Below are 14,883 nucleotides of genomic sequence, written 5' to 3'. Positions count from 1 at the left end.
ACTTTCCATAATAATCATGCAATCATAACATTTATGCTCCCACTATCATGATAATTATTATAAACATAACACTTATGCTCCCACTAGCTTTGACATGTATTCAGAAACCAACTTAACTTCCAGAAAAACAATACTTATTCAATTTCTTAAGTTCATGTTTCTAATACCTAATGCTTTGATAATCCTTTATCTAAGCTTATACACCTTTCCCTTAGATAGCTCATATGTGTGTCTAATCAATTTAGACTAATTGTCAAATCTCACGGTTCGAATTATGGAAAGGGATACCGTAACCATAATCGAATTCGAGAATACAATTTCACAATCACTATCTTCTTAAAATCTCTATTAGTGAAAGCATTTCCTCACAGCCATTTTTATGAAGGAGGGAATCTTATGACACTTAGATTTTAATAGTGTATGTGTTCCTATCCATGTGAATTTGTCAAAACCAAAGTTTACGACAAATTCAAACTCATATGGACCGAACTTTCTTAATCTTGACTTCTTGCCTTATAGTAACACAACTGCCCACCATGTCTTCCAAGTAGTTAAGCAGCTCACCCTTTCTTATCAATGTACTTTCCATTGATCAAGGTGCCTGCCTTTTATGCGTTTAAATGAGAACTCATAGAACTCACATGCATAATTAACTCAATTGGAATGGCACAGAAACAAAATAGTGTCAACACGATAGGTTGTAAACCTCAACTCGTGTGCTAGTGATGATCGATAAGGTTTATTTTGATTTGTTCTTGAAACCTTCCAAGACCATTAAGACTCCCACTGACTCCTTGACATATAAGATTCTCTTGTCAATAAACATTTCTTGACAAATATTCAAGAGTTAGTGTAGCTTTTATCAAAACACTTCATAAATTGGCCATAGTTGGTCTTTGTCTTATCCAAGACATCACAACTTTCCACATTAGATGAATGTTATAAACCTTCTTAATACTTGTCACTCAATGTCACAGATCTTAACTCTAAGACTTGCTTTGGAACGAAATATGATTGACTTCTTGATTTAACCATTTCTTCAATTCTTGATTCCTTTTCTTAGACATACAATTGTACTAAGACTCACTTAGAGGATCAATTGAGATATGGTTCTTAATCATTAAGACTTATCATAAAGCATAAAAGGTACTCTCCCTTCTTCTTAGAATGGAGAAACTTTTATCTTTCTGCCTACTTGATTCTTCTTATTCGTTCTGCTATTGATTTAAACCTTTTCAATCAATTCAGAATTACACTTAATCATATTTACTAAACCTTTAGTAAATCATGACGAATATCTTTGTTACTCTTATGGTGGACTTGATCAACACGCAACTTTGTGTACTCGATCTCCTAGTCCTTCACTTGACACTTTGTCAATGAATTAGTCTAATTTCCAAATATGAAATTTCTCATTCATCGTGCAACCAAGTTGCATGATTCCAAGTTTCTGTCCAATTGAAACTTGGGCGATGAGAAACTCTCCCTATTTGGTAAATTCTCGACATTTCCATAAACAACATAATTAAGAATCAAATCCATTATTGCTAATATTAGAAACCCTCAAACATCAATTTTCATGCATGCCATTGCAAGGATAAATAAATAATATAAAATCAAAATTTATTTTATCGTGGAAAAATTTGTCCTTACAATGCAATTCATTGAAAAACTATGCTAATACATATTTCTAAATCTAACTCTAAGTAGTAGCTCAAGAATCTAATCTTCAAGTAATGCGATCGAAATCCATTTCTTCACGGTTAGATTCTGCTCACTTCTTCCCTTAAGCTTCCTTTCTTTTCTTCGATCCTACAAAACATCAATGGTAATCTTATCACATTATGTATTAAGAATCTAGAAAAGGAGCTTAAAAGAGTTAGTCAATGGATTTTACCTAAAGCAGAGCCATACGTTTTGATTCTCCCATCTCTTAGATCTCTTAGGTAAATAGGGTAGCTTCGTCTCCAATGCCCCTTCTCTTGGCAATAAAAGCAAATCGACTCTTTTGGAACAGCACATGGAACTACTTCAGATATTGCCTTTCTCTTATGATCAAACTCTTCGATCATGGCATGTCTTTCGTTGCCATTGCCTATATCCATAGAGGTCTGGAAGGCAGATTCACCAATCAACTTTGCTTTTCCATTGCGCCAAACCATTTCTGATTCAGCAGCAATAAGCATATAAGTGAGATCTATAAGGGTCACGTCGTGGTTCATCATATAGTACTCTCTTACGAACTCACTATACGAGTTAGGAAGTGAATGAAGAACCCAGTCAACAGCCATCTCCTCACAGACAATGGATCCCAACATTCTTATCTTATCAATGTGTGACTTCATCTCTAGGACGTGTGCACACACCGACTTTCCTTCTTTATGTTTACTTGCCAAAAGGGCTTGAGTGAGCTTGAACTTTTCAAGCCTTCGAACTTGTGGGTTAGGGAGAATAATTGGAGGAGGTGGAGGAAGTGAAGTATGATTTCTTGTTCCTCGATCAAATCGTGGAATATCATCTTCATGTGGAATGCTTGTTCCACGGGATTAGGGAAGACCATAGTTGATCGATTGAGTCCTTAGTAAATCACCCAAATGAGATACTAAGGCTAGGACCCAACATAATACGCTACAACCTACAAAAGGGATGCCGTAATCTAGTTACAGAATATTTGAAGGTAAGTGAATGACGATTCACTAATTTCCACCATGAAAAACAAAAAAGAAATTTAAGTTTTAAATCTATGAAAACTCCTAGATCCTTTGAGATTCATTGAAATTTTTAATGGCATGTTTAAATCTCGATATGCCCCTCTAGTTTGTGACTGGGATGCCGAGGATCACAAAGCGGGGTGTGAATAACCATGCAAACTTACATGGTGCCCTCACATGTTACAGTCACCTATTCGATGTGCCGGTAAACCACACACGCTCCACCGAACTATGACAAACATTGAGTCACCCTTTGCTACCATTGCTTAAAACCATTTAGTGTGCCGGTTAACCACACATGCTCCACTAACGTCTTTGCAAGGGCACAAAGTGTAATTTCATGGAATTGCATCAATTCACTTTTGCCTAAGTAACTAAGATTGGGAATTTGTAAAACATTTAGTTACTTTTGTACTTCATTATACTTATAATGGAAGGTTTTGTCCTATCCTACCCGTTCGGCTAACGACCCTCCACTAGTCAAAAGTGCGGTGGGTAAGAGTGGATACCCATTCAATCGTCATTTTATAGGCAATTTCCTTAAACACCCCTTATAGACCAGCTTCGTGAATGAGGCCCACTAACGGTAAGACTGACTTTTACTCATACATATATATAATGTTAGACTTTTAATGTTATATATAGTATAGGGTGTATTTTACACTTTTAAAATACTATGTGGTCAAATTTAATAATTATACCTTTAATTCACTTAAATTGTAAACCAAAACTTTATGGATTTATTAAACCTCTTTTAATTATACACCTTAATTAATTAATAAAACCATAAGGGTGTGATTTGAACTTTTCAAAACAATACTAGGGTTTTAGAATTTAACATTCCTAAATTAAACTTTTAATCAACTTTTAAATTCCAAAGCTTGAGGGCAAGTTTTTAAACATTTCAAAACATTAGGTTTAGAATTTAAATATACATCAAAATTTAAATTCCAAAACTTGAAGGCAAGTTTTGAAACCTTTTCAAAACATTAGGGTTTCAACTATTTAAATTTCAAAACTAAGTTTTTGAGTTTAAGTTTAAACTATAAAACCTAAAGGGAAAAAATTGAAATTTTTCATAACACAAGGATCAAATAACAAATAATATAAATTAAACAATTAATTTCATCATTATGTATATTTGACCTAATTTTCAATTTCTTGCAAAATAAGTTACCCAATTAATACAAATAATTCAATCTTTATCATATAAGGAAGTTATTATCTAATCAATTGGCAATTATCTTGTGTTTTGGCAAGGATATTCATTAAGAAACAATAAAATTCGTATTTTATAGGTTTGAAACGAATATGGTAATAATCCTTAAGCAAAATAGCAACAAAATCCAAAGTTTCCTCTGTCTGACGCTCCGACTCGCCGAGTCACACTCTGGAACTCGCCAAGTTAGGCTGACTCGCCGAGTCCAAGTAGTGACTCGCCAAGTCAGGTCGAACAGTAAGCCAGATTTCGATTTTCAGCTACATAATGCATCAATACAATAGAAACCAACCAAGTCTCTGATACCACTGATGGGTTTTAGCTATAAGAACATCCTATGTGCTCATACAAACCCTAATGCTTGGATCTAGGTTTCTCTATTGTACATGCAAGTTATCCAAGACTATAAACACTAGATCTAGAATATGATAATCAGTATAACATATAAATTAGGGTTTAGATCATACCTTGATTGTTATGTAGCAATAACAATCTCAAATCCTTCTTGTATTGACTTTAGAAAGCTTAGAGTCACAAATGTCACTCCTCTAATGGTTCACAAACACCAAGAGCAAGAGGATGAAGAGGAGGAGAGAAGGAGGCTACCAAAAACGTGTGGAAACCCTAGAGAACAAGTTCACCACGTTTTTGGAGCATAAGGGTTCTATATATAGTGAGGCTATTAGGGTTATCTAACAAGGAAACCCTAATTTGGATGCTTAAGCTCTAAGCAACCCATGGACTCCTTTCCTTAAAGGCCTTGGATGATTTCCAATGGGTTTCCCCATAGAATTCGTCCAACCTTATAATATAAGGCAATCCATGGCCCAATTGCAATTATCTTATAATTACAATTCTAGTCCCTTAAGTTTAATTAATCTCTTTTAGTCACAAACTTAATTCTTATTAATTCTTGACTAATATTAATTAAACAATATGATTTCTCCTTTAATATATTATTCTCATAATATATTAATAAATCATATTTAATCCTTTCTCTCCATAATTCATCCTATCAAGTTGCTTTGGTAAAGGCAACCCAAAAGGACCATGCACCATCTGGTCAAGTACATACCAAAATAGTTATGGACTTAGACACTAATCCAACATATACTGGTTACTTATCTCCTGCAAATTTGTTAAACATTGAGAGGGTAAACAGTGACGCTTAGTGAGTTCAATAATAGATACAACATAACGTTATGCCATATATATACTTCAATATGGCAGAAGCAAAGAGGAACAAGGAACAACAAGGGCATATGTGAATCATGTGACAAACTTTCCATATCAATCATTGATTTGATTCAAAGATATACAATCAATGAGACATAACGATTTCCATACTAGATATACATCAATAAAGCTTTGGCCCAAATGGCATAGAAGACATACACTTTCTGATTAAACATTTTGGTAGATTTCAGGCTTTCAGCCTTGTCTAACCTTCTGCCAATGCCATAGAATATAAATCATTCTCTTACGGAGACATGTTCTACATGGCCAGAGGCTACATACCAGTACCAACGTGAATCTAAGTCCTTTCACTGATCACATGGTGAAAGGTATTTTTTTGCAATTAAAAAAAGCAAATAAAAATAACATGGGAAAATAACCTGGAATAATAACACTGAAAAGCACAGAGCACATATAACACATAACATACAATTGTTCCTATATATTAAACTCACCTTGAAATAACCGGGGGTTAAAATAGTAATTTGAGCAGCATTTCGGCTCCAAATATGACTTTATTCGTTGAAAACCGGGAGCTTTATTGAAAAAAACCATGCTCTGCAAAGGTAGAGCTTCAAAACCAAAAAGGTAAATTTTTCGGGCTTCTCGGGAACTTCAAAACGTGTTTCGGGTGCTAAAATTGACACCGGGGCTTCGGGGGATGTGAAAATAGTAAAAATATTGAAAAATGGGTGAAAATGGCAATTTCTTAAAATTAACCGAGAAGGCTCGCAAGCCTTGTATTTATAGGGCGAGGATGCGAGGGTTCGGCCGAGAAGGGGTGAGTCAGCGAGGGCAGGTGTCAGCAGGAGGCGAATGCACGCGACGTGCATGCGAAGGGCCATCTGCGCAAAGCTCGGACGCGACACGGAGCGAGGCGTGTCAGACGGGGATAGGCTTCCACTTCAGTCCAATCAGAAGGCAACACACATCGTACGTTCGGACGCACAGCGCATCAGGTGACATGGCCGGTTCTGGATAAGGCTTATCCATGCGAGATTCCTCGGAAAATGAACCCAAATCTTCTAAAATCCATAACTTTCTCACACGGGCTCCATTTTTGACGTTCTTTATATGCACGCGTAGGTACAATTATGCTCTATAACTTTTGTTTAGACTTCGTCGGCTAATTTTGAATTTATTTTTAATATTATTATTTTTAACAGACCGGGACTGGTAAATCTGTTAAAAATTCATAATTTCTTCATCCGACATCCGTTTTCGTCATACTTTTTACCGTTGTATTACTATTGACGAGATCTTCAATTCTCGTTTAGGTTGTGTCGGCTAAAAATCATTTGATCTAAAATTCGAGTTTTTAGTTGTCTGATGCTAAGCTGAAACTTAGAAAAATCATAACTTTCTCATACGAAGTCAGATTTTGGCGTTCTTTTTATCGAATTTCTCGGTTTAATAAATACTACGAATATCATTTAGATTACTAAGGCTAAAAAGTAGTTTATCAAAAACTCACTTTTTACGTCATTCGGCGTCGTGCCGGTTTTGTCGCGGATCTTCGATTGGTCATAACTTATTCATTATAACTCGGATTTCGATGTGGTTTTCACCTACAAGTTTCTAACGAGATTATTTACAAATTCCAATAAGAAAATTTTACTTATTTCAAATTTTATATTTTCGCTAAATTTCACTATTTGGCTTTTAATTGGAATCTCATAAGGCTTCCAATATTTTCTGAGTGATTTTAAACATAGTTTTACTTCATTTCTAGTAAAAACTATCTGTTAGACTTCAACACTCAATTTCACATAATATTTCATAATATTATTAATTTTTATAATTTACAATACACGATTTCAAAACGTGTATGTTACACTTTGACTCCAGGATGTTGTTCGAAACGATCCTATTGAAGTCAACAAAATCAAAGCCGTGTGCGGATCCAAAAAAGTTTTCACAATCTTTTACAGTTGTATCGTGGTAAAAGGCAAGTTTTCTTTCTGGATCAGCAAACTTAAATTTTGAAGTATTTTGTGCTACGTTAGGTTTCTTGACATATATTGAACTATCTTCTTTAAGATAGCGCTGAAATTTTGAAAACTATTTCTTCACACAAGATGCATGAATTTTGCTTCCCTAAAAAGCAACAAATAACAAACATTTAAATATAATGGCTTATGAATATGAATAATTTTTTTTACAAAAATAATAATTGAATATATGCATCTTATACCTCCTCATTCATTAGAATCATTTCTATCAAGTATGTGTCATTTGCATCAAATTTTGACTTTTGAGTCTAAAGACGTATGATCCGAACTTTAATTGTGAAATCGTCATTGATTGAGTCAATTTCCTTTATAGGAGTAATATGTTCCATTGTACCTTGCTATTTAAAAAAAAAAAAACTTGTATATTTAACAAAAAAATTAAAATTTAAACAGAAAAATCATAAACCACTAATTGATTTATTTATTTAATTGTTTTTTTATGAACGGCAAATACAACATTATCCTAAACTACTCCTAAATCCACCTATGTGTCCAACGAGATTTGAACCCTCAACCTCAAGGAGAGAGGACAACACCTAAAATTGTTTTACTTGTAAACATATATATCAAATACTTTTCAAATTAGGGGTAATATGGTATTTTATGTAGTAAATGATGTGGAAAATGAGAAAATGGTCATTTTACAACTTGTATAACAATTATGAAGTATAAGCACATACACTTATATAAGATACATATATAAGAAAGTACAATAATATAATGAGAAAAAAACTAAAAATCAAAAACTAAACAGAAAAAACTTGTATATTTAACAAAAATTCTTCTCTTCTAAATAAGAAAAAAATAAAGAAAAAACTGATGAAACAAAAAAATATGAAGTATAAGCACATAAACGGAATAAACTTGTATACTTAACAAAAAATTTCAAATATAAATAGGAAAATTGTAAAGCACTGATTGATTTATATATTTAACTGTTTTACATTTAAACATATGTATCAAATACTTTTCAAATGTACATAACAGGTAAAAAGATAACGAAAAAACCGATGAGACAGAAAAAATCTTGATGTGTAAGCACATAAACAGAATAAACTTGTATATTTAACAAAAAAAAATACTCTCTTCTAAATAAAGAAAAAATAAGGAAAAAACTGATGAAACAGAAAAATCGTGAAGTATAAGCACATAAATAGAATAAACATGTATTTACCAAAAAATCTTCTCTTCTAAATACAGAAAAAAAAAAATAAGGAAAAAACTAATGAAACAAAAAATCGTGAAGTATAAGCACATAAATAGAATAAACTTGTATATTTAACAAAAAATTTCAAATATAAAGTGGAAAATCGTAAAGCACTGATTGATTCATATATTTAATTGTTTTACATGTAAACATATGTATCAAATACTTTTAAAATATACAAAACATGTAAAAAAAATAAGGAAAAAACTAATGAAACAGAAAAATCTTGAACTATAAGTACATAAACAGAATAAACTTGTATATTTAACAAAAAAATTCAAATATAATAGAGAAATCGTAAATCACATATTGATTTATATATTTAATTTTTTTTACTTGTAAACACGTGTATCAAATACTTTTCAACTTAGGGGCAATATGGTATTTTATGTAGAAAATGAAATGGAAAAGGGGAAAACGGTCGTTTTACAACTTGTATAACAATTGTGAATTATAAGCACATACAGTTATATAACATACACACATAAAGAAAAATAAAAATCAACATACACACATAACGACTATATGTACCAGAATCTTATACATAAAGAAATATCAATGTATCAGACTCTTACACATAATAGGTAAAACAATAGGGAAAAAGTGATCTTACACATAAAATGTAAAAAAAAAAAAAAAAAAAAAAAAAAAAAAAAAAAAAAAAAAAAAACGGAAAAAACCGATGAAACAGAAAAATCGTGAAGTATACTTATACATGTCAATTAACCAAAATCTTATTCATAAAGAAATACCAATGTATCCGACTCTTATACATAGCAGGTAAAAAAAATAGAGGGAAAAGTGAAAGAAACTTGGTTGCTATTCATCGAAATGGTTAACATGTTAGTAAATAAGAATTAAAGAATGAAAAGTGGGTTGCAATCGATTAAGAATGTGGATGAAAATAGAACATCTAAAAGGTAAAGAATAATGTAGTCTTGCTGACCTGATGATGAATATGTGACCTTTAAAATCGTATTGAATAAATCACGTAAACAAGAATCGTATTGACTTCTGCAATTGTATCGAAATATATCACCTCTTCCTAAACTGATTGCTTGATTTTTTGCGATTGATATTAAAGGGAAATTAAATTGATTACCTAATTTTTTGGGATTGATATTCCATATTCCACAGACTTAAATTTGAAATTTTAAGTTTGAAATTTTCTGATTTATTTCCTGATTTACATATTTATTGATTCATGATTCATGTTTGATGATGTACAATAATTTTTTCGAATAAAAGAGCAAATTGGGAACTTCACTTATAATTTTTGAGCGGGAAAATGCGAGGGGGAGTGGCTAAGGGAATGCCAGGTGACAATTTTAGTACTGTTTTATTAGAAGAGAAGAAAAAGATTATATATCCCAATAGTCTCCGGTTCATTAGACTATCCTCATTGGTGATCTTTTGAGATTATCTCACCAAAAAAATATAAAAAGAAAAGTAAAAATAAAACATATTTGGTGATGTAGACTGCCCCAATGAACCGTTAACCAAAAGGTTTGTGCATTTTTATTTTTTTTTATGTTGCCAAGTGTCCTTATTAGATAGGTGGATTTAAATTTACTTTTAAATTTTAATCTAATTTAGTTAATATTTACTTTTTATATTTAGTAAAAACTCAAATAAAATATAGTGAAATATATAATTTATTTTTCTCTACAAAAAAAAAACTAATATTAATATAATTCTTTTTATTTATATATTTTTAATATAAACTAGTGGGAGACCCATGCTCCGCATGGGCTGATAACCTTCTGAAAGATTTGATTCAAACTCATAGGTTTTTACATTACATTTGAGGGTAGTACAAATGATTTCCAAAATGGTTGGTTACTACAACAAACAAAAGACATAAGTATCATTAAATTGAAAATACATGGATATTATGGTAAATGTGATACATTTATTGGTTGTCCTTAACAGTCTAGATTATGTCTTACGTAGGTTTTGATCAGCTTCTGAGCTAGCTGTATGGACAAATGTAGTGTTTTGAGGATACTAATGTTTTGCCATTTCATATTATTCATGAGAGTAGGTCCTGCATGATATATGGAAAGTACATCATATTCCTCTAAAATGGAACACGTCATCATATTAGTTGAAGGGAAAATTGTCGAAAATAACAATGTGCTTACTCTTTTACCCATAATAGCGGAATTCTAATTTAGTTGACCTAATCTCAAAAGTGAAAGAAGGTGTTATTCAACATTCCACAATCAACAATCTTGATCTTTATACATTTCAGGGAATCGCATTGAGAGGGCTCTTCCTGGTTACAATTGTTGCGAATGCCTCAAAGGCATTTTATCGAACATGTGGTGAGCGAAGCTAATAAGAAGAGCACGTTCCAATTTCGGAAACAAAGTAGAAAAAGCGGATGGAGTTGGTAGAAAGAAAAAAAGAGTCGATCGAAGTCAAAAGAAATTACCAAACTGAATCCATTGTACTCATCTGCTGCCTTCATAATTTCTTCTCTAATCCTGTTCAATATATGTTCTCCATCTCAACATTAAACCCTGCAAATAAACATATTTTAATCAAATTTCAAAAAACTGACAGCCCATTTAAAAAAACAAACTATAAAAAGCAACCAAATTGATGTAATCGACCTTACATACAAATGAAAATTTTTTTGTGGATTTTAAAGGTGAAAGAACAGATATTTGTAATCAGCATCCAATTCATTGGTCCTAGTCAACTCGAAAACCAAAATGGGAAAAGAAATTAGAGGTGGGAGAGTTACAATGAAATGGAAATGTAACCTAACAAAGAGGTGAGAAGAGGAAGCCAGGAATGGAAACGGGAAACCGCTGAGAGAGTCAACAAACGAAATCTTCGATGAAAAGGAAGTGATTGGGCGAAGGAGGTGGCATGGACCATTGCAATATTCAAAACATTAACCGGTGCATCATAAAGTTTTATCAAATAAGTAATCCAAATAATGGAACTGGTTGGCATCGTTGTTTCATTCTATCCTTTCTTACATCCATTAACCGGTGCATCATAAAACTGTTTGTAACCGAATAAGCAAAGTACGTTCAAGAAATTAAGTAGTAACATGATGGAAATAGCAACATACTTTCATTTATTTGTAAGCATCCCATTTTTTACACCATTATGCTTTCAACCTTTTTTCTTTATTAGGCGGTATGCTATGAAAATTCCAACCAATTATAGATATGGAAGTAGGATGTTATAATAAACAATTAGTGAAACTAAGTTGCTATTTGGTGCATTTTACGCTTTTTTATTAATAAAAAATGCTAACCTTTGATTTCATTTGTCTGCTAGGATCTAAAATCCAAGCAGTGAGGATCAAATGATGGCAAAGGAATTATTGGAATAACTTGGGTTACATTAAAAGAGGTTTATCTGATTTTTTTTTCATTCTTTTGGATTGGGCTCAATTGAAAAAGGTTGATAAAAAGAGAAGCAGTGAGGATCATACTAAAGGGTTTTTTTGGTTCTATTTAGAAAAGACAAAAAAAAAAAAAAAAAAAAGAGAAGAAATAAGGGATCTATAAAAGGTTCTATGCAGTTCTAGTTCAAATTTATAAAGTAAGGGCAATTTGGTCTTTTTCTGTATATTACTATTTGCTTTTTTGTTTTGGAGCTTTTGCAGATTTGCGATGCTAGGAATGGCTTTTGGACATAAAGTTACATGTGGCTTTATATGATAAAGTTTAATATTTTAGTTCCTTTGTGGGGACCTATGAGCAGTAGACAACTTCCTGAAATTAAATGAAGTGTCTTTTCTCATTTTTAAACGAATGTTGATTTCGTCCATTAGTTTCTTCAATCATGTTTAAGAAATATTTACTTTAATCATCTTTCATTGCAACTTAAACATTGTGATTTTTAATTTGATAATTTATGTTAGATCTATGATGTGAAACTTATAGAACGAAAACGGCAAAAAAAAAAAGAGTTTATTTAATAACAATTTTTATTTTTTAACAGGCTTACCAGCTCACCTATGCCATCTCCACCATACATCATCATGCTTAACTGACAAAATTTAAACACAAAAAAGAGGAAATTTAACACCATGTTGCAAGTGGATAAAAGATTTAATTCGTTGATAAGAAAAAAAATTGAAGCATAATTTTTAAATGGAAAGATACGAAATTAAATTGTTATGATATATGTGATATATTAAAGTACATTGCTAATTCTTACATTTAATCTAATAGGGTGAAATTCAACAAATAGCAATGTACCTTGAAACAGTTCAAAACTTGTCCAAAGCATACTCAAATGTTTGAAGTACCTAAATTAATATATAAAAAGAAGTTAATATAAGGTTAAATGCAATAACCCATTGAAACTTTCAGCTGTTAACTGATAAACAACAATACAGTGCCTAACAGGAAGGAACTTTTACTTTCTACTCTCTGTATCCATTAAAATTACATCTATGTGTGTCTGTTTCCATTAATTTGGTCATGAAAATTGCATCTAGTCACATGATAGGCTTGTAACCTGATTAGTTTGGTGTAATTTTTTTTTTGGAAAAAACTTTTGATTGGGGCAAACAGACTTGTGATGGTGAGTGAGTCAACAATTTCAAATGTAGAGAATAAGACTGGGAAAGATGTGTGAAATAAGAAAGCATAACAAAGTTCAGAAAAAAGATTGATAGAAACTTGAAATAAAGGTGTAGAGATAGTAAGCAGATGGTGTTGGAGAGTGAAGCATATGAGGTGCTTCCTGGGGCAAACGAACCTGTAATGATCAAGAGTCAAGACATAAGCAAGAGCAAGAATCAAATTAGAATCACCAAAGTTACCCCACCCTGTAATTTGGTCAATCTTTCGTCTATATACTTAACCTAAAACAATTATAAGTATTAAAATCCACATTCATGAAATAAATATGATTCAGATACAAAAAATATGAAGGAATTATAGCAAAACTTACACAAAATAGGACAAAGTTGGTAGAGGAAAGGTGTTATAACCGATTGGAAGCTTGCGATGACTGAGAGAGGACTGTGTGGAGACTGCAACAATAACCTTGGATGCGGGAAAAATCTGAAGCCAAAAATCATGGATTACTATATAAGTAAGATAATCAAATGATAAAGTTTAACCATAAAGGTAAAACAATCAATGTCATCAGGAGTGGAGATAAAAGAAAATAAAAAAGGTAGCCTGCTTATACTTCTCAATGGAGATATACGTAACACAGTCTCTAAATTTTAATAATCACATTCGTTGCTTTGCTTGTTTGATAAAAGTCAGACTATAAGATATAACTTACCAGTAGCAGCACTGCAGAGAAGATATGATCAAACGGCTGAACTTTGGATTTCAATTTGAAAATCCCATAAACAAAACCCTTGATCAATGAACATCTCGTTTTCAACATCAGTCGCTCTCAGCCTCAAATCAGTAAAGGGGAATCGAACAGCATACATCGTCGTCAGGAAAGCATGATAAATTTGTTCTTCAACTCTAGTATTTATATTGTTGAGAGGCGGAAATAGACGGTAACAATGGCGGTGTACGGTGGTTTCCTCAGTTGAAACAAATGGGTCGGATTATTTGGCAAGAGAGATGATGCAGATAAAGGAAACCGGAGGCAGTGACTTGGGAACGAACATGCCGGCTGCTTCTACTACTCCCTTTGTGATAGCAGACTTGATGTTCTCCACCGCTACTCCAACCTTCAAAGCAAACAGGTTATTTGGTCTAACCCCTTTTCTGAAGCACCACATAAATTGATGCGCAGAGTGATGGTGATGGCGAAACTGATAGCGATTGAAGATTTCAGTTGAGGTTATACCATTTGTAGGCAAATCCATTTTGTCTTTAGTTTCCGATTGGGTTAGATACAGGAAAAAATGTAACATATCTAAGGGTAGCCAAGTTTCCGATTAGGTTAGATACAGAAAAAATGGGCATATAATAGCGGGTTGGCCCAAAACAATTGGTTATGTAGCCAGGCGATGGAGCAGATTGATGAATGATTTACAGAATTGGAAGGAGAAGGGTAAGAATCGCATTGAAGGTATGCAGAAGGAAAAAGAAGCGGTGGAAGGTCTACGAAACAATGGCGGTGGGAAGAGATACAATTGAGGGTGAGTAAGCAAGGAGATGCAGAAAAAAGAAAGAGGAAGAAGCCACGTATCTGTTATCTCATAAGCTTGGCGGTGGCGGAATACACAGTTTCAGAAACAGGAAAAAATTTAATAAATGAATTAGAATGAGCGAATTGTAACTTGTAGAAAGAAGTGGGGCAATTTTGACAAACATTAAATAATGTATATATATTAATAATTGAGGGATAATTTTTGTCAATCCCTTAGTCACTGTATCTAAGGATAGACAATTTTAATATATAGTATAATTAGATTGGTTTGGATTCCTAATGAGTATGAATAATTGGATTGAATCGGGTTATATAAGTGGAGGAAAAAGAAATTAATTTTTTATAAAAAAATTAGATTGTGTTGGGTTGCTAATAGGGAAAACTTACCTCCCTTAG

At 32.5% G+C, this 14,883-nt stretch overlaps 1 protein-coding gene across 16 annotated transcripts; it reads right to left on the bottom strand.

Moving 5' to 3' along the window:
* Positions 1-10,115: 10,115 nt before the first annotated feature.
* Positions 10,116-14,591, bottom strand: LOC145102158 (uncharacterized). 16 transcript variants are annotated; one of them, XR_013706056.1, is made up of 7 exons: positions 13,657-14,587; positions 13,315-13,427; positions 13,120-13,225; positions 12,615-12,664; positions 12,361-12,402; positions 10,530-10,910; positions 10,116-10,432 (listed from the first exon to the last, which is right to left on the bottom strand). XR_013706056.1 is itself a non-coding variant. In XM_079039527.1 (7 exons), exons 1-5 carry the CDS (start codon positions 13,762-13,764, stop codon positions 10,904-10,906), a joined length of 312 nt encoding a protein of 103 aa, XP_078895653.1. In that variant the 5' UTR covers positions 13,765-14,589; the 3' UTR covers positions 10,116-10,432; positions 10,530-10,722; positions 10,823-10,903. The 16 variants fall into 16 exon arrangements, 5 of the variants coding, with proteins under 5 accessions (XP_078895653.1, XP_078895655.1, XP_078895656.1 ...); XM_079039527.1 differs by lacking the exon at positions 13,120-13,225 and having other exon boundaries at positions 10,530-10,722; positions 10,823-10,910; positions 12,369-12,402; positions 13,657-14,589; XM_079039529.1 differs by lacking the exon at positions 13,120-13,225 and having other exon boundaries at positions 10,530-10,722; positions 10,823-10,910; positions 13,657-14,588.
* Positions 14,592-14,883: the final 292 nt, after the last annotated feature.

This window comes from Lactuca serriola, chromosome 4 (assembly GCF_051521515.1).
Source record: "Lactuca serriola cultivar US96UC23 chromosome 4, Lser_US96UC23_V15, whole genome shotgun sequence".
NCBI lineage: Eukaryota > Viridiplantae > Streptophyta > Magnoliopsida > Asterales > Asteraceae > Lactuca > Lactuca serriola.
The sequence above is the reverse complement of the archived record's forward strand: the minus strand, read 5'-3'. Positions and strand labels throughout refer to the sequence as shown.